The following is an 18,767-nucleotide window of genomic DNA, read 5'->3' as shown; positions in this document are numbered from 1 at the left end:
CTGTTCAGTAGTTTGGAAAATGTACACATTTGTGTTGATGATAAATAGAGAAGAGAAGGGAACAATGGTAGTAAGAAAACGTGGGACAGATTATGTATCCATGGGAGTGTTGGGAAGAGATTTGAAGCATTCTAAAACCACTTTCCGAGATCCCGTACTTCTTAATACTTAGAAACGTAGCATTCTGCTATGCCAAATGTTGACTGTATCCTTATATGTATCCATTCTTTTTTCCAGGACAGTTATTGATGACCCTGGGTCTATACTCTGGCCCACATGTGAATTCATTTCTCCTTCCTCACTAAAACTGCTGTTTTATGATGTTTGTCCATGAATCAAGAGCTGAAAATGCTGTTACACCTTGAGAAAGATAATTTCCTTCAAAATCAAAGCAGAAATTTAAGAAATATATTATGTTCTTGGTTTTTACACTCAAAATGAGAATAAAATTTTTCTCAAGTTGAAGAAACTCTATTGTTTATAAAAGTAAATTCTTACTCTGGGTAATAGCATTTTTATATTTTTATATATTTTTTTAATCCTCACCCGAGGATATGCTTAATGATTTTAGAAAGTGGAAAGGAGAGAGAGGAAAAAACAGAGGGGAAAACACCGGTGGGTTGCTTCCAGTACACACCCTGACCAGGGATCAAACCCGAAACTTGGGTAGGTGCCCTGACTGGGAATCCAACACACAACCTTTTTGTATATGGGACGATGTTCCAAACACCTGAGCCATCTGGCCCCGGGGGCTAGGTAATTTCACCTTTAAACACACTAAATTTGATAGTGCCTTTACATGAATATCAAATAATTGAATGTCAATAAAGCTTTTGCTTTTGAGTATCTGAACAGGATAAATCAAGGGAGTACGAGTTTAATAAAAAATTTAAGCATATGATATCTTAAAATTTATTTTAAGGAAATATTTACTTAGACTTTTCAAAGCACTTTAAATTCTAAATAATGTACAAAATGAAATTGCATGCATCATAAAGCTATTCATAATGATGAAATTTAAAGGGTTTGGATTCTAGCCAGGGTATCTCAACAGCTTAGTCCTGGGCTCCGTCTCACGTAAAGCAAAGAGAAGAACAGGACCCCTGCCCGCCTCCTTCCCAGTGCTAGCTTTATTTAAAAGTGAAGATTTGAATTGTTTTATACATTTCTTTTAGAAAGAAAAAAAAAAAGCACGTTCGTGTGTCTTCTTTATTTTAAATTTTTAAAAAAATTGTTTTTCTTTCTGTTTTCTTCACCTTTGGAGGGTTTTGGAAGAATAGAAATGAGGGAAACAATAACGTTTTGTAGTCCAAGGACGCATATAATTTGCAGTAGTCTATATTCTAAGGCTGACCTTTGCATAAATAACGTCCTGAGTTATGCAGGATACTTAGGAAAGAGAGTCTGCTGTTGTGTTTAGCCATTTTATTATTTTCATCTCAGTTACTTTCACTCTTTCAAATGTCAACTGAAATGTTAGAAAACACTTCTATTCTAATTTCTACTTTGACTGGTTGGAAAACCTGTTGTGGGATGGGCTTAAACAGAAGTCATGCTCCCTGTATAATTTATACAGGGAGACACCACAGGGAACTATTTGTCTCATTTTTGTCTATTACTATATCCTTTTTGATCTTCCCCTTCCCATATGGTCTTCTGGATCTTTTATTCATGGATTCAAAGCACTAACACAAAATGCTTTTGTCAAAGAATATTTAACATCATCTAAAATGTGTTCACCTCCAATCCCTATGAAAGTTACTTGAATTGTTGAAAGGGCTATTATCTAGAATTTCCTGTTCCTTTCATGTTTTTGCTGTGCTCAAATACATAATTTTCTCTTTCGGAGACTGCTCATAATATTTATTTATATCTTACCTTTTCCTGGAATTTATTTTAAATTGCTGTGTTTTTTTTCTTCAGTTTTTTAATCTATTGATTGATTTTGAGAGAGAGAGAGAGAGAGAGAGAGAGAGAGAGAGAGAGAGAGAGAGAGAGAGAGAGCAGTTTGTTATTCCACTTATTTATGCATTCATTGATGATTCTTGTATGTGCCCTGACCAGGGATTGAACCTGCAACCTTGGCATATTGGGACGACATTCTACGGGTTCAAAAATATGGTAGAGTAGTATAAGGGAAAAGTGGAATGAAGAAAGCAAGGGTGAGAACAAAGTAGAGTCAGTAATGAGATCACAAATGTCCCCCACAGTGACTGGTTATGCATTGTACTCTACACTTGCCAGCAGCCCATGGAAACCAGATCGACCTGCTAGACCACACTTTGCTGTCCCTGTTGCGTGTGATTTTTTTTTAAGACTAAAAGTGTGAAAGGACATTTTGTGGCCATAGCCAGTTTTTTTAGGCGAAGTGTCATTGAGAGGGAATATATGTTCAAACTGAGCCTTTGTTCTTTCCTGTGTTCCATGCAGTATCAGGCCTACCTCCCTATAGCTGTTTTGTTTGCTCCTTCTGTTGGCCACACAAGTGATTTGGTTTAGGGTACAGCTGGATTGGCACACATCCATCACCACTGTTGGAAAGGAACCTTAGGCTCTGCTGCTGGTGGGTCAGGGGCAGCTGCATCTTACATGAAAGACATTTTTAATTCAGGTGCCCTTTCTTTATCCTATATAATAAAAGCATAGTATGCAAATTGTCCCCTCCACTAGGAGTTTGTCTGGGAGTTCAACTGGGGTGGGGGTGGGGGGGGGCCCTGCTGGCTGTGGCAGGCGGCCAGAGGGAGTACCTAGCTGGCAGCTGCTAAGGACCCTACTTAGTGCACAAATTTCGTGCACTGGGCCTCTAGTTAATAAATATGAAAAGAGTCTCTTTGCCCTCTCCCATTTATAATGCTTTGCTTAGTTCAAGTTATGGACGTATTGTGTACCACTTTCAGGACAATTTTAAACCATAACACATAGAAATAATAAACTTTGATTATGAGTATGTTGTCACGTCATGGTTTCACTTTTCCTGGTTGCTGAGATCAAGTGGTCCTTTCTTAGGAAGAAGGAAACCAGTCTTTATCTAATAGACGATTGATTGTCCAGGGTCTGATTCCATGATAAAGAGAGTACAGAGAGGAGCCTTGGTCCTGGGATGATTGTGAATTTGGAGGAAGAGCATTTGTTTTTGTTGCTATTGTGATTGATTGTGAATAGTCAATAACTAAATTTTGAAAAGGCTTTATTTACTACATATTTTCATGTAATGCTATGAAGGCATGCATCTTCCCGAAAACGAACATTGTTTTTATTAAAATGAATAGCCTTGATTTATTAATTTGCCGATTAATTTGCTTTTAATTGCTGTTCACTGATTAGACAGTACCCAACTTCATTTATGAATGGATTTCATTCTAGAAGGTTGTTGATAATTAAGTTATTGGAAAATGTGAATACATCTTCCCACTGAAACGAAGTTATTATGTATGATTCAGTTTTTGTATTTGAAAATGTGTTTCACATTCCACTGGAAGCTCCTGAACACAAGCTACTTGGCATCTTCAGATGAGAAATGAAGGGAATGGGATGGAGTCATTGTGGGCACGGTGCCCGTAGACACATTGTGGACATTGAATAAAAGTTGGGGAAGTGTTTCGAGGAATAGATGGTTAGAGGGAGACAGGGAAGAAGCCTTTCTAATAGGGAGTTGCCCCTAAATCTAATAAAAGCAGGTTATATTCAGTGACTTAATGATTCAGAGGGATTAAGCAAAAATAAAACAAAATGTGATATATATATATGTGTGTGTGTGTGTGTGTGTGTGTGTGTGTGTGTGTGTGTGTGTGTTTGTGTATATAAACACACATATACATACATACACACACATCAGTCACAGACAACAGTGTGGTGATAGCTGGAAGGAAGGGGGTGTGGGAGTAGGTGGAGGTGGGCAAAAGGGGAAAATGAGGACGGAAAGTGACTGCTTAGAGCTGTAGGCGCACAAAACAGTGCACAGATGATGCTTCGTTGAGTTGCACACTTCAAACTTGCATGGTTTTGTGAACCAACATCACCCCAATAAATTCAGTTTTTAAAAAAATTCAAAACTTTTTAAAAGCAAGTTACAGTCCGTGACTTAACATTTCAAAATTGCACATATTTAGTGTCTGATCTCCAAATTCCAGAATAGTGAACAATTGCGAATCATTTGAAGTGAGTGATTCTAAAAGAAATAGTTTGTTCTAAATGGTATGTATAATGACCAGTTTTATTTTTACTTTTTTTAAATCCTCACCCGAGGATATTTTTCCATTGATTTTTAGAGAGTGGAAGAGAGAGGGAAAGACAGAGAGAAATATTGATGTGAGAGAAACACATATCAGTTGGTTGCCCCCTGCATGAGCCAGGGCTGGGGAGGAGTCTGCAACTGAAGTATGTGCCTCTTGACCGGAATCGAACTCGAACCCGGGACCCTTTGGCCCACAGGCCAATGCTCTATACACTGAGCCAAACTGGCTAGAGCAATGACCAGTTTTAACAGACCTGTAGGGTTAGTGTGAAGACAATTGGGCTGAAGATAAGAGGTCAGCAAAAGGAGGTTTACAGTTGTGATTACATAAAAAAGAGTTTATTCTTGTGTTTATTAATACAAGATGAGAAATAAAGGGAATGGGATTGAGTCATTGTGGGCACGGTGCCTGTATTGTATTATTTTTCATACAAACAACTAAAACCTGCCTTTATCCACCTCTGTATAGTCATCAAAATATACCATGACACTTTTGCTTATTTTTAATCATAATATTAGCTCAGTTTCCTAATGATTTTTATCTTGTATCTAACTTAGAGTAGGGGAAGATAATATGAACTGAGGCTTTCCATTGCCTTCACTTGGGAATGCCTTATTGGTGATGAAAGAGGCCTTTCAGCAGAAAAATGCTGTTTGCCTGCTTGTGACACAATGAGGCTACTGGAGTTTCCTTCCTTCAGTAGAGGAGAATAAGGTGACTTGCTTAAGCAACGTAATAACTGATTTTTTTATACCTGATCTTTCAGAACAATGAAGTACTCGGTATTACTTTTTTACAATTTGTGTTACAAGAACAATATATATCAAGCACCTGCAATATACTAGGTACTCGGCACAAAAACGAGCAAAAGAGAAACAGCCTTTGCCCAGTTGTATCAATTATCATGAATTATATCCTATGATCTATAATTTCGAGATTAAAAAGTCTTGCAGAGGTGTTTCATTAAAGTTACTGTAAGTTTTAAACTCAGAAGATAGTTAGTAGACTTTCATGATATTTCTAAGAAACTTGACATATTAATCATTTCTGGATGGCAGTTTAATTCATCGTGTATTTTAGTATTGGCAAAAAAAATGTGAACATCTTGATGGGAACACAGTTGAATAAATACCAACCTCTGTGCGTAGAAAACTAATTTAGATAACAGAACTAAAAGACAAAGATTCCAGAGAAGTTGAAATTAGGTGTAAGGAGCCACTGTTAGAATCAAAGATAAAGTACCCTCAGGAGCAGGACAAATGTGCCCTTACTGGTATTTGACCAGATTTTCACCTTTTTTCCATCTCATCAGTCCTGTGGAATTCAGGAGTGCATCAGATAAGGGACATCACTGAAGTGCTGAAGATTAGCATTAGCTGATTGACTCCATTCTTTGGGAGCATGCTCCCTACTTGCTGCTAATTTCAAGGTCCTGGAATGTGGCCTGCTGTGCCTCTGGTGAAGAAAAGGCAAATCACTCACAGAATTGAAGTTCAGGGAGTTCTTACTCAACCTCCAGTTTTTAACCAGCAAGAGTTCTAGTAACCACTTAGTGACATGGGGAGGGTAGCCAGGGGCTAAAAGAAATTAAAATCTTAGAACTATTGCATTGAAAGGATTGTTCCCTTCCTCTGTTCCAAGTCCTTTATTTTATAGTGTTTCCTTAAGCCCAAAGTCACACACCTTTTCCTTAAATTTAATCAACGCCATGAAAATACTTCAATATGTATTTTATTCTGATTTCAAAAAAAAAGTGCAAATGTTTAAAAGAAAAATTCTTTTAATTGTGCCCCACAGAGATAGCTGCTTATTACTTTGGTTTTTACTTTTTTAGACTTCTTTCTAGGCATAGTGTATGTATGTATGTGTTAATGCAAAAATGGGGTCACAAGCTGTTCTAGCATTCAGCACAGTGATGAGAAGCCCTGACTTAGGGATCAGACCATCCTGGGTTTGAATCCCAGCTCTTCCAGGTATATAACATAAGTCTTTGTCCAGTTACTTTATTTGTAAAACAGAGATAATCTACCTATCCCTAAGGTTGTTCTGAGTAGTATAAAGTAGGTAATATATGTGAAGTACCAGTAATCAAGCATTTAGTAAATGCTTAATAATCCAGCCACTTGTTCCTACCACACTGTCCCCTTCATACCATGCTTTCCTATATTGATGGCAGGGGTGGGGGAAGCAGAGGGACACAGATATGTTTTCAAATGGGTATAAACCAAGAAAACTATATAGTTAAAAATTTCTCCTGGCTTGTAGAACCTTATATTTTTTATATAAAATTTTATGATTTAAATTTCATAGGGGTCAATTCAGTTGGGTCAAACTGACCCCTTTAACATTTGTGTCTATTGTATCTAGGGCTTCTTTGGAAAATAAGTAAAACAAATGACGTTCTTAACAAATTTTTTGGTTCTTTTGTATGTATATGGAATTTGCATGTTATCACAAAAAGCAACATAGTATATCATATACAGTAAATAGCATGATTACCATATGTACTTTTGCTAGTCTATTTATCTTATCCAAGGAGAATCTTATGTCACTTTATTTGCCTTAATTTCCAAGTAGACATACAATTTTGTCTCAAATTAATGGAGAAGGTTAAATATTTACCTTAGTTGAAAGAGTAATTTTAAATTTTATTTCAGATTTTTATGCTTCATGTAATTAAATGTGAAAATTAAATGTGTATATGTAAAATGGCTCCACAGTTAAATTTCATGACAAAGGAAGTAAATGTTTTTTCCCCCTTCTTTTTCTCTAGCTCAACTGAAAAGTCATTTCCTTGGAGATCAGCAGGTATGAGTTTTTATCATATAAAAAATCTTTATTATGTTTTGCGCGCACGCACACACACACACACACACACACACACAAATAGTTTCATAGCATGCTTTTTGATTTACCACCTCTTACTAAAAAGCCAAGTAAGCAAATCCTTTAATTGTAACAATAATGAGCTATTTTGCTTTGAAATAATAATTTTTAAAATGCTTAATTTTTTAAAAAAATAATTGAATAGATTTGAATATGTCAATGGTAAAGAAAATAAGGTTACAGCATTGGACATCAACACTGTTAATAACCCAATAACCGAAAAAAAAAGTTTTTAAATATATTTTATTGATTTTTTACAGAGAGGAAGGGATAGGGATAGAGAGTTAGAAACATCTATGAGCGAGGAACATTGATCAGTTGCCTCCTGCACACTCCCCACTGGGGATGTGCCGGCAACCAAGGTACATGCCCTTGACCGGAATCGAACCCGGGACCCTTTGGTCTGCAGGCCGATGCTCTATCCACTGAGCCAAACCAGTCAGGGCCGAAAATTTTATCATAAGGAAACACAGGAGATTCCCTCACAAAGGTTATTGTATAATCTGGGCAAGTTGGCTAACTATTTGTATAAGTCAAGGTTTTTTCTTTCACAGTGTTTCTCATACTCAGAAGAGTTACCTGAAATGGTCATTTTCTTTATGTAGAATATCTGAGAGCTTCTCATGTAGTCTGGAAGCTTCTTTTTATTTTTCAGTTTTACCCTAAATTCACCTCATACAAACGATGAATTGAGAAGAGCATCTGCCACTTCCAGAAATATTTGATGTCTTAGCTTTCATTCATTGAATGTTTATTGAGCAGTCACATCATGGACCTAGTACTGTACACATTGCTGGTCAGACAGTGATAGGCACAACACACATATGTCCTCACCTGCCAGGAGCTTATAATGTAAAGGATGTATACATCCTAGAATCGGCTTTGATATCTAAATACTTTGGCAGTTTTTAAACAAGGCTTGAATTGCTTAAGACTCAGGTCACCAAATGCCTGGTATCTGCCCTGGTGCCAGCAGTCTTGTGTTAATTACAGTGCATACAAGGCACTCTGCTGTTTATCAAGGCGCTATTCCCAAGAACTGTAGTGTTTGTGCAAACGCTCGAGTAGGCAGAGACATGTGAGAAGTTATCTAATGAGACTTACAAAGAGCAGTTCAATACAGGGCATGCCATGAAATGATATGTGGTTAATTGCCAACTAAGTTTTATGTGGGAAGCAGAGTTATAAACATACAACCTGCCTCTGAGAGAGCTTTGCAGACAAGATGGGCCTGGAACTCAGGGCCTGACGTAAAGAGAGCATTGTCATTAGGCAGCAGAAGAGAGAGCAGAAATGTCACTTGGAAACATTTAAAACTGGTTTGGGAGATGATAAGATGTGCAAAGACTAGACAGCCACAATGGGTCAAATTATAGAGATCTGCAAATATCAGGGATGTTGAACTCTCCTCTTGCAGGTTTTGGGGGAGCCACTGAAATTCCTTTGAGCAGAAAGTCACCTGACAAACATTCTTCAGAGCTATGAACTATTAAAAAGTGACTTGAAAAATTCAGTTTAAAGAAAAATGCTACGCACACCATACTGCATTTGTTAATTGGCTTTGGTGAAACTTTACCATTTAATATAACTTTCTTCTGTTAGTTCATCTTTAATACTGCATCATTAATTTATTCCAGAACTGTTTCTTGAGAGTCTTTAATAGCTGTCTTGCACATAGTGTCCATGTTTAAATCAAGTATCCTTGACCTCTTCAGTGAACGTATATACTGTATACACCTACAATTTGGGGCTGGGGGATGCTTTAAAGAAAAACTATTAAGTATATACATTATCTTCAGGTTTCTAATTTTTCATTCTCATAACATTGTGGTAAACATCCCTGTATATAAAATTATATCTGCATCTTTGATTTACCTTAAGCTAGATTTTTTCAAAATATATTTTAATGATTTTTTTACAGAGAGGAAGGGAGAGGGATAGAGAGTTAGAAACGTTGATGAGAGGGAAACATCGATCAGCTGCCTCCTGCACACCCCCTCCTGGGGATGTGCCTGCAACCAAGGTACATGCCCGTGACTGGAATCGAACCTGAGACCCTTCAGTCCGCAGGCCGACGCTCTATCCACTGAGCCAAACCGATTAGGGCTTAATCTAGATTTTTAAGAAGAAAATTATTTAAAGTATATGGAACTTTCTCAAGGCTCTTAATAACTGTAACCAAGTTGCTTTCCTGAAAAAGATTGTATTCTCCCTCCCTTAAGGGATATGAGGTTGATCCTCTCATATTCTCGCATTAGTGTCATCATTTATATTTCTAATTATCTACAAAATATTAAAGTACCTCTGTATTGCCCCTTTCTATTGAAGGGTTAGTGTTTGACAGGTGAGAGTTCTCTGTAGCCCAAGGATAATAGCTGTATCCTCCAGGGCCGTCAGGAAAACTGAGCTGTTGCCATAGCTGAATATAGGGATTTGATACAGGCAAGTTATAGTTAAGAAAGTGTAGTGGGTTGGAAGGTTTGGGAGAGTTGAACAGCATGATGAAGCACCCAAGAGATTAATCATATTAATGGAAGCTGCTACCATTTCTAGGATTGCAAGGGCAAAGGGCTAGGTGGTTTGGAGGTGGGGCAGGGGGCGTTTTCCAGCATTAGCTGAAACCATGAAGGAGATACAGCCTCACCAGAATGTTGCCTCAAGCAGAGCTGCAGAAACGCCCTGGCTTTTCCGTGTTGTCCTCCTCCTAACCCACAGCAGTCTGCCATGCTGAATTGAGCGGGAGTGACAGGTGTAGATTTTTAACTACCAAAAAGCCAGGAGGCACAGTGCATAATTGTGTTGATTTACATATAGAGAGCATGACCTTCAATTATGAAGACACATGATAGGCCATGAGATAGTTGAGCACTGGGCACTCTTTCTACCTCTTCTACCCTTTAATACATTTACTCAACTTCAGTCATTTGACCACCACCTTCACAATTTACTAATGCACTAAATATAGATCGATAAAATATGTTATATACGTAAATATTACACACACACACAAACAGCTCACCAGATACTTTAATGTTAGGGAAATAAAGCTCCAGTAATTCATCTGCCTCACCCAATTCACACCTAATAACTGTGCTTCATGCCTTTTGTCAGAGTGTACTCTTGCCCAAACTCATATTCAGACCTGGGAGGTATTACATTTACTTATGCTTTTTTCTTTTGGTGCGGAGGGGGAAGTATATTAACCTTCAAACACAGCAATCACAACTGATACTTATTTAACTTTCTGTTATCTTAACTAGTTATTTGTTATTAGAGGCCCAATGCACGAAATTCATGCATGGGTAGGGTCCCTAGGCCTGGCTGGCAATCAGGGCCAATCTGTGGGGCGACTGGCGGCGTGATTTGGGGGGAGGGGGGACTGCTGACACCCGCCTTGGCCAGGCTGGCACCGCCCACTCACCAGCCCTGCCCCCCCCATCACCACCTGCTTGCCAGCCAGCCCTGTCTCCTGCCACCACCACCAGTCGCCTCCCTCTGCAGGGTGACCAGTGGAGCGATCGGGGGCCCCCACTGGCACCTGCCTTGGCTGGCCTGGGGCCTGCAGGCTGGCAGTAGCTTCTGTGTTGAGCATCTGCCCCCTGGTGGTCAGCGCACATCATAGCGACTGGTCATTCCACCGGTTGTTCTGCCATTTGGTCGATTTGCATATTAGGTTTTTACTATATAGGACTAGAGGCCCCTTGCACTAAAATTTGTGCACTTGGTGGGGGGGTGGTCCCTCAGCCCAGCCTATGCCCTCTTGCAGTCTGGGACCCCTCAAAGGATGTCCACCTGCTGGCTTAGGCCCGCTCTCTGGTGGGGATCGGGCCCAAGCTGGCAGTCAGACATCCCTTTGGCAGCCCCGCAGCCCTCGGAGGATGTCCACTTGCCAGCAGGGAGCAGACCTAAGCTATAGTTGGACAACTTTAGTGCTGCTAAGGAGGCAGGAGAGGCTCCCGCCACCACTGCTGCGCTGGCAGCTATCAGCCTGGCTTGTGGTTGAGTAGAGCTCCCCCTGTGGGAACACACTGACCACCAAGGGGCAGTTCCTGCATTGAGCGTCTGCCCCCTGGTGGTCAGTGTGGGTCATAATGACCAGTCATTCCCAGTCTTTCTGCTGTTAGGGTCAATTTGCATATTAGCCTTTTATTATATAGAATAGAGGCCTGGTGCACAGATGGGGGCTGACTGGTTTGCCCTGAAGGGTGTCCCGGATCAGGGTGGGGTTCCCGCTTGGGTGCCTGGCCAGCCTGGGTAAAGGGCTGATGGCTGTTTGCAGCTGGTCACACCCCCTTCAGGGTGGGGGTCCCCACTGGGGTGCCTGGCCAGCCTGGGTAAGGGGCTGAGGGCCGTTTTCAGGCTTCCCAAACCCCCTTCAGGGTGGGGGTCCCCACTGGGGTGCCTGGCCAGCCTGGGTGAGGGACTGATGGCTGCTTTTAGACTGACCAAGCCCCCACCCGGCGACCGAAGCTCCCAGCCTTTCCTTTTTTTGTTTTTGTTTTTATTCGCTCCAGCTCTGTGGCCATGGTGACTGGAAGCAGGTATCTAGGGTTTATTTACCTTCTATAATTGAAACTTTGTTGCCTTGAGAGGAGGCTGCAGCCGGCCAGGAAGCTTGGCTTCCTCCATCATTGGGGCAACCAAGCCTCCTGCTTGCTCCAGCTCCGTGGCTGCCGGACGCCGTCTTGGTTGGGTTAATTTGCATATAGTCACTCTGATTGGCTGGTGGGCATGGCTTGGGGCGTAGCAAAGGTACGGTCAGTTTGCATGTTTGTCTATTATTAGGTAAGATTGTTATTACTTGTTATTATTTTGAAGGTTTTATTTTAGATGTGCCTGCTTTTCAGCCATGGCAATAAGCTATAATATGGTAGAAAACTGAAATTTCATTGTATGAATAAAAGAGTAAATTGATTTATTTCATATTTTTCTAAGTAGTTATTGATGCCCTCTAGAAGTTTGATTGTAAATAAATAATGGGCTAAATGACAGTTTTGCTGCTACTTTTATTTTAAAGTTTAACTGTTGTTTTCTCATTACCAGTTTGCACACAAAGATACTGAATGTAATATGAAAACCATCTTGTTTTAAATTTGGCAGACCTACTCTGAGAGAGGCAGGGTGGCTTAAATGTAAAGAAACAAAATAGTTACAAGGTCTTCAGTCTACTTTGTCTTTGGCTAGGTCTTGACAAAAGAAACATCTTTCTTCAATTTTCTTGGTTTCCTAAATAAGAATAGGTTACACAAAAGGACCAAAGATTGAATGTCTGTTATTATTCCTCATATTTCTTTAATATTTTGCACTTACTTGCAAACAATTGTTCTACCTTTTTTATTATAAATTTGACCTGAAAAGTTTAGCACTTTGAAAGCTTTTCAGCAATGTGAGCTGTTAGCCTAGCAGTGGTTTGATCTCTCACTACCTGGGAGAGTTCCCTGCCTACTCAGGTGTTGTCAGAATGTTACAGTCTGTGGAAGTGCCAGAAAGGGAGACCAGCTGCTGAATTTTGTTTTTATACAGCTAATTCCTGCAGAGTCATTTTCTAAGAGCTCAGGATGCCCTAGGCAGAAAAGATTTTCATTTCTTTTTTATTCAGTTCAACAGAATCAGAAAGGCTTGTTTTTTTCTGGTTGGTTGGTTGGTTGGTTGGTTGCTTGTTTTTTTAACCTGTACTAGGGATAGTAAGCTGTTTGAAAGTAAAAAAATAAAAATGAAAACAAGCCAAAGCTTTTTAAGTTTAGATGCTCCAAGAAGTAGCTCCCCCAACTCCTGGGAAAGAATTGTCTTATTTTACAAAACATTTTATTTTCTCAGGCTGGTTGGGAAGAAGACTGAGATGCTTCCCTAGAAATAATAAAGTTGGTCTGACCCACTTATGCTCTGTTGTTACCTTGCCTTCCTGTGGGCCTTCTCACTTCGTTATTCTGTATTTTCTAGCTTATTAGGACTGCATACATACTGTCTAAAAACATAATGATCTTCCTTTTGTCTTTTATAAAGAAGAAGGCTTGTCGCTTTTTGTTTTGGCTTTGTCTTTTTCTTAGCCTTGCATTTTTTATAACCATTAATTTTTGTGTGTTTTATGTATATTCTGCTAAAAAGGGGTGAAGAGGGAATGTTATCTCAGTGTTCCTTTCTTTTTTATTAAATGTGCATTTTTTTCATATTCATATCTTCATATTTTTTAACAATTTATGTGTTTGTACAGTCTCTTATGTTCCACTAAAGTTTCAGGTAGTTAAGAATCCTATCTAATAAAAGACAAACAGGGTAATTGACCGTACCTTCGCCACGCTTCCCATTGGCTAATCCAGGTGATATGCAAATTAACTGCCAAGAAAGATGGCGGTTAACCGCCAAGAAAGATGGCGGTTAATTTGCATACGTAGGTGCAATAATGGGAGGCGAAAGGGGAAGGACAGAAGAACAGTGATCGGAAACCCAGGCAGCAGGCAAGAACCAGGGGGCCGCCTCTGCCCACCCCCCAACTGGTGATCGCGATCAGAAAACTGGGCTGCAGGCAAGGCCCGTGATCCTGATTGCGAAAGTCGAGGCATGCCTAAGGATTTTTTGTACATGTTCCACAGTCTAAAAGCAGAGTCAGAATCAAGAAGTGGAGTCTTACCTCAGCGCTGGGGTGTTTAAAAGTTTCTAAAAATAGCAGTTCCATTGTGGAGTCCACCACCATGTTTGCCCCGACGGGAGGCATGCTGAGGACTTCCAGGGCAGCCCTATAACCTCCAGGCAGCCACAGCAGCTCTGGAGAGGGAAAAACTGCAGCACTTCCTGTGTCCGAAGTGCTAGCACTGCAAATCTTTGCCTGTCTCCAGCACAGCAGAGAAAGGCTGAGAGAGGAGAGGTGGGTACGGTGGCTCCAGTGGTCCAAATCCAGTCCTTGTCTGCGTAGCCTCGGCGCCCTCCAGAGCAGCCTCAGTGCCAGTGCAGAGGAGGCTTTGGAAAGGGTGGTGGTGAGGAGAATGCTTCTGACTGCATACCCAGTGAAACTGCTGTCAGGAGCCTTTCTAGGACTGGCAGGAAAACGCGGCAATGAGTGAAGAATAATGTCTCAAAATGAAGAGGTTAGTTTTTTTTTTCTCATCAGCAAAATGTGAATATTACCTAACCCACACACTTTGCAAGAATTAATTGAAATAAAATTCCAGAAGTCGTATAATGGCCGGGCTGAAGTAGATAGGTTGGTTGAGCATGAGCATAGTCCTGTGCATGGAAAAGTTGCAGGTTTGATTCTAGGTCAGGGCACATACCTGGGTTTCAGGTTGGATCCCTGATCGGGGCTCCTAAGGAAGGCAACTGCAGGGATGTTTCTTACATTGATGTTTCTCTCTATCCCTCTCCCTTCCACTCTCTCTAAAAATCAATGGAAAAATGAACTAATGCCATATCTACAAACGTGGATAATCTAAAATAAAATAAAAAAGTGGGGGGGCCCTAACTGGTTTGGCTCAGTGGATAGATCATCAGCCTGCAGACTGAAGGGTTCCAGGATCAATTCCGGTCAAGGGCATGTACCTTGGTTGCAGGCACATCCCCAGTTGGGGGTGTGCAGGAGGCAGCTGATAGATGTTTCTCTCTCATTGATATTCCTAACTCTCTATCCCTCTCCCTTCCTTTCCATTAAAAAAAATCGATATATTTAGAAAAAAAAACACAGGTAAAAGAGGTTGAATATGTACTATATAATTTAAAGTATTTTTAAAAATATAACTTTTTAGGGGCATATATGTTATCTATACTAAAAAAAGGTAATATGCTAATTAGACCAGACATCTTTCGGAAATCCATCCAGACATCCTTCTGGACAAAGCCGCTGTGTTGGGGGCCAAGGCAGAAGCTGTTACAGGCAATCAGGCTGGCAGGGGAGGGCACTTAGTGGCAACCAGGCCGCCAGGGGAGGGCAGCTAGGGGTGACCAGGCTGGTAGGGGAGGGCAGTTAGGGGCAATCAGGCTGCCAGGGGAGGGCAGCTAGTGGTGACCAGGCTGGTAGGGGAGGGCAGTTAGGGGCAATCAGTCTTGCAGGCAGAGGCAGTTGGGGTGATCAGGCAGGCAGGGGAGCAGTTAGGGGCAATCCAGCTGGCAGGGCAGCAGTTGGGGTGATCAGGCCGGCAGACGGAGGTGCTTAGAGGTGATCAGGCAGGCAGGCAGAGAGGTTAGGGATGATCAGGCAGAGTTGGTTTGGTGCTATCAGGCAGGTAAGTAGGTGAGCTGTTAGGAGCCAGCAGTCCCAGATTGTGAGAGGGGTCCCGGATTAGAAATGGTGCAAGCTGGGCTGAGGGACTCCTCCCGTGCACGAATTTCGGGCACCGGGCCTCTAATAATATAATAAAAAATAAAATAAACACCAGAATCACAGAAAAATACATATAACAATAATAGGTCTTGAGGAAAATGAGCATACAAATAGATGCACATGTAATTATACTTCTTCATGATGGAAAACATTGTGCAGAACAGCTTTCAAAGAGAAAACCTTGGACTTCCCTCCAAGAAAAAGCCATCCAGTTCAGTCATAGAAATAACCATGCACTGTGTATGCTACCCACCAGGAAGAAGCTGTTGAAGCCATAAATTGAATTCTTTTATCAAAATTATCATTGGTTGTTGCTTAAATCTGCCAGCCCCATCCTGTAAAGTGAATTTTGTCACAAATCACAACGTCACGAGATCCTAGGCTAGGTTGTTGCTGGCTTTGAGGGAGGGGGAGCGCATCCACCTGAAAACCCACCCCTCCCCCTCCCCCACCCCCTCCCTCTCCTTGTAGATTTAGGATGAGTAGAGCTGATGCCACTGTCTGTTCCCACCAGGCCAGAGTCAGGCTCTCTTTCACTTGAAGAAAATGTTCAGGAAATAGTTGCAGGAGCAGAAATTATGTAACTCGAGTAAGTGATTGGGAATTAATACTCATAGATAGGAAATTAAAGAGATTTAAAGATGGGAGTATCTAATAAAGCAACGAATTATCAAAGGACACAGGATCTCAAAAATGGGGAGATTTCTGGTTGACCCAGAGGCATAAAGGATGAATAGATTTAGTTGGATCTTTTACAATAGGTAATGCATAGGAGAGAAAATATTAACAATCCCATGCAGTTTGGATATTTGATATTTGACAATAACTATGAAAGGGAAGGGAAATGGTTGTGATAAAAGCAATTTTAAATTAATAAAATTATTTAATTTCACAGTGCCACATTCATTTATTATAGAATATGTATTGAAATACCATCATTTTAACATGCTATCCATTTATATCATGATTTTGTGGTACATACTGACATAGTTAATATATACTAGTACTATATCGGGGTTAGGTTTTGTATTTTATTTCTATAGTTAAATTTTGTTTCTAAAATGTGTGGACACAAGTTTCTTTCACTGGGGTAGGTTTAGAAAAGAATAATAATACTGAGGATAAATGATAAATGAAAGACTAGCCCTAAGTCAATTTTTCTTTTTTCCTTCATCTGGAACAAATACTTTACAACACAAAACACCATCAGCACATCTTAAGACTCCAACTTAAATGGGAATACTTTATGCCTCAGTAGGAATGTACTGAATTTATAAAGTAGCTACAGTAGGAAGTTATATTATACTTGTTTATAAATAGGCTATTAGAGTAGCAATCATGTATAAAGGACTATTTTTTTAGGGTTTTGGATATTTTTTATTATAGCTATAAATTGTACAGATGACAAAATTGTATCAGATAATCCTTGCTGTTTCTCTTCTAAATACCAGGAGGAATGCAAATTTCTGTTAAAATCATCCCTAAAGTCCAAGTTTTTCCTCCCTTATATGCAGGCCTTTTTAGCCCCAGGGCTGTAACAGTCTTCTTATCACAACTGCAGTGCTATAGCTTCCTGACCATCACTCTAAGGGGTCTCTTAACTTTTTAATGTTTTGTTATAAAAGCAAGGCATGCTTCTTATTTTTAAAAGTAAGTCTAGAAGAATTTGGATTAAAAGGTAAAAATTTCCTTCATTCCTACATCTCCCCCATACCATGGTCATTGGCTCACCCACTGGGCTTGGGTCCTCTCCATAGAAGTTTTATGACATGAAGAAAGAAAGACCACCTATATATACAAACATCACAAACTTGCTTATCTCCTGTTTGTTCCCTAGAAACCAATTTGTTCTTCCCATAGAAGCCTTTTCTCCCCCTCCCTCTCCCTTATTATATTAGCTTCTAACTTTAGCCATTGGTGCGGAATGCTATTAAATGTAAACTGTGGTTGAAATATAAAATTTAAAAAAATAAGAAAAGCTCCAGGAAAGTATCTGTTGAATTGCTGATGCTTTTGTTTAACATAATCTTCATGCCAACTCTCTCGAGGTCCAAATGGGTCCCCATAATTATATATTCCTACATATACTTATCTATGCCTACTATGTTAGCAGGGTATAGGAATGTAAATCTTTATGAACATTTTAAATTTTAATAAGTTATTAGGCTTTAAAGTATTTGTTTTAAATTTCCTTACACATTTTATGGATAGATTAAACAGTATATTTAAGGAAATAATTATTAAATCAGAACAATCCGTGGAGACTTCAATCATTACCAGTGATAATCTTATTTTTTTATTAGTTGTTGTTTTTTTTGTCTAAAGTTTTACATATGTCTCCTTTTCCCCAATTGACCCCCTCCCCCCTCCCCAGGCATTCCCACCCCAGGCAATCCCCCACCACCTCAGTGTCTGTGTCCATTGGTTATGCTAATATGCATGCATACTTTATTAGTTCTTATGAAAATTAGAAATCAGCCTGATCTTGGAATTTAATACAATTGTCGTATTTCCTTTCAATTTTCTTCTTTTATATCTGGTTCAAAATGATCAGATGCATTTGCTATCAACAAAAATGCAACAACCAGCCAGTCGGTGTTACTCAATGGTTGAGCATCAACCTATGAACCAGGACACAATTCGATTCCTGGCCAGAGCACATGTCCAGGTTTCAGTCTTAATCCCCAGTAGGGGGCATGCAGGACTCAGCCAATCAATGATTCTCATCAATAAAAAAATATATTTTTTAAATGCAACAACCACTGCCAAAACAAGCAAAAACCAAACTTTTTAATCACCGTTGGAGGTAATTTGGGTACAAACATCTCACTCTGGAGGTTCCTAAACTTTGCTGCACATTAGAATTGCATGTGGAGCTGTTAAAATTTGATGCCCAGGCCTCCCCCTACATAACTCAAAAATCTGGGGCCTGAACCAGCATCAGTAGACTTTAAAGAGTCCCAAGTGATTTCACTCTGTAGTTTGTGCACCACTGCCTTATTCATAATTAATTTAATTTAATTACTGGTAATTAAAGAGAAGAATTAACAATTCATCTTGCCTATCCTATACAGATTGTATTTCAGGATAACCAAATAACCCTAGACTTACTAACTCCATGAAGATTTCTAAAATATGCCAAACGAATTCCTCCTGATAAATGTAGAAAGAGCAGTAAACTTTGAAGGAAAAAAAAAAATCACCAATATGCATCCCCTAATGAAATAATTGATTCAAGCAAAGATTATCAATGCATGCAAAAACCTCTATATTCTCACGCCTAGCTTCACATTAGGATCACCTTGGGAGCTTTTTAAATTTCTAATATTTAGACT

The 18,767-nt window shown here is 39.8% G+C and overlaps 1 protein-coding gene across 12 annotated transcripts in view; it reads left to right on the top strand.

Annotated features, from left to right (window-relative positions):
- PKP4 (plakophilin 4) overlaps positions 1 to 18,767 on the top strand; it is a 247,690-nt gene that overhangs the window by 158,060 nt on the left and 70,863 nt on the right. For 7 of the 12 annotated variants that reach the window (XM_036320377.1, XM_036320375.1, XM_036320376.1 and 4 more), the window contains one exon: positions 7,009 to 7,043. The exons of the other annotated variants lie outside the window; for them this stretch is intronic. In XM_036320377.1, coding sequence (XP_036176270.1) covers positions 7,009 to 7,043 — 35 coding nt within the window. The remainder of the gene's footprint in view (positions 1 to 7,008; positions 7,044 to 18,767) is intronic. 12 annotated transcript variants of the gene reach the window in all.

Source organism: Myotis myotis, unplaced genomic scaffold (genome assembly GCF_014108235.1).
Source record: "Myotis myotis isolate mMyoMyo1 unplaced genomic scaffold, mMyoMyo1.p scaffold_m19_p_8, whole genome shotgun sequence".
In the NCBI taxonomy this organism is placed as follows: domain Eukaryota; kingdom Metazoa; phylum Chordata; class Mammalia; order Chiroptera; family Vespertilionidae; genus Myotis; species Myotis myotis.
The sequence above is the reverse complement of the archived record's forward strand: the minus strand, read 5'-3'. Positions and strand labels throughout refer to the sequence as shown.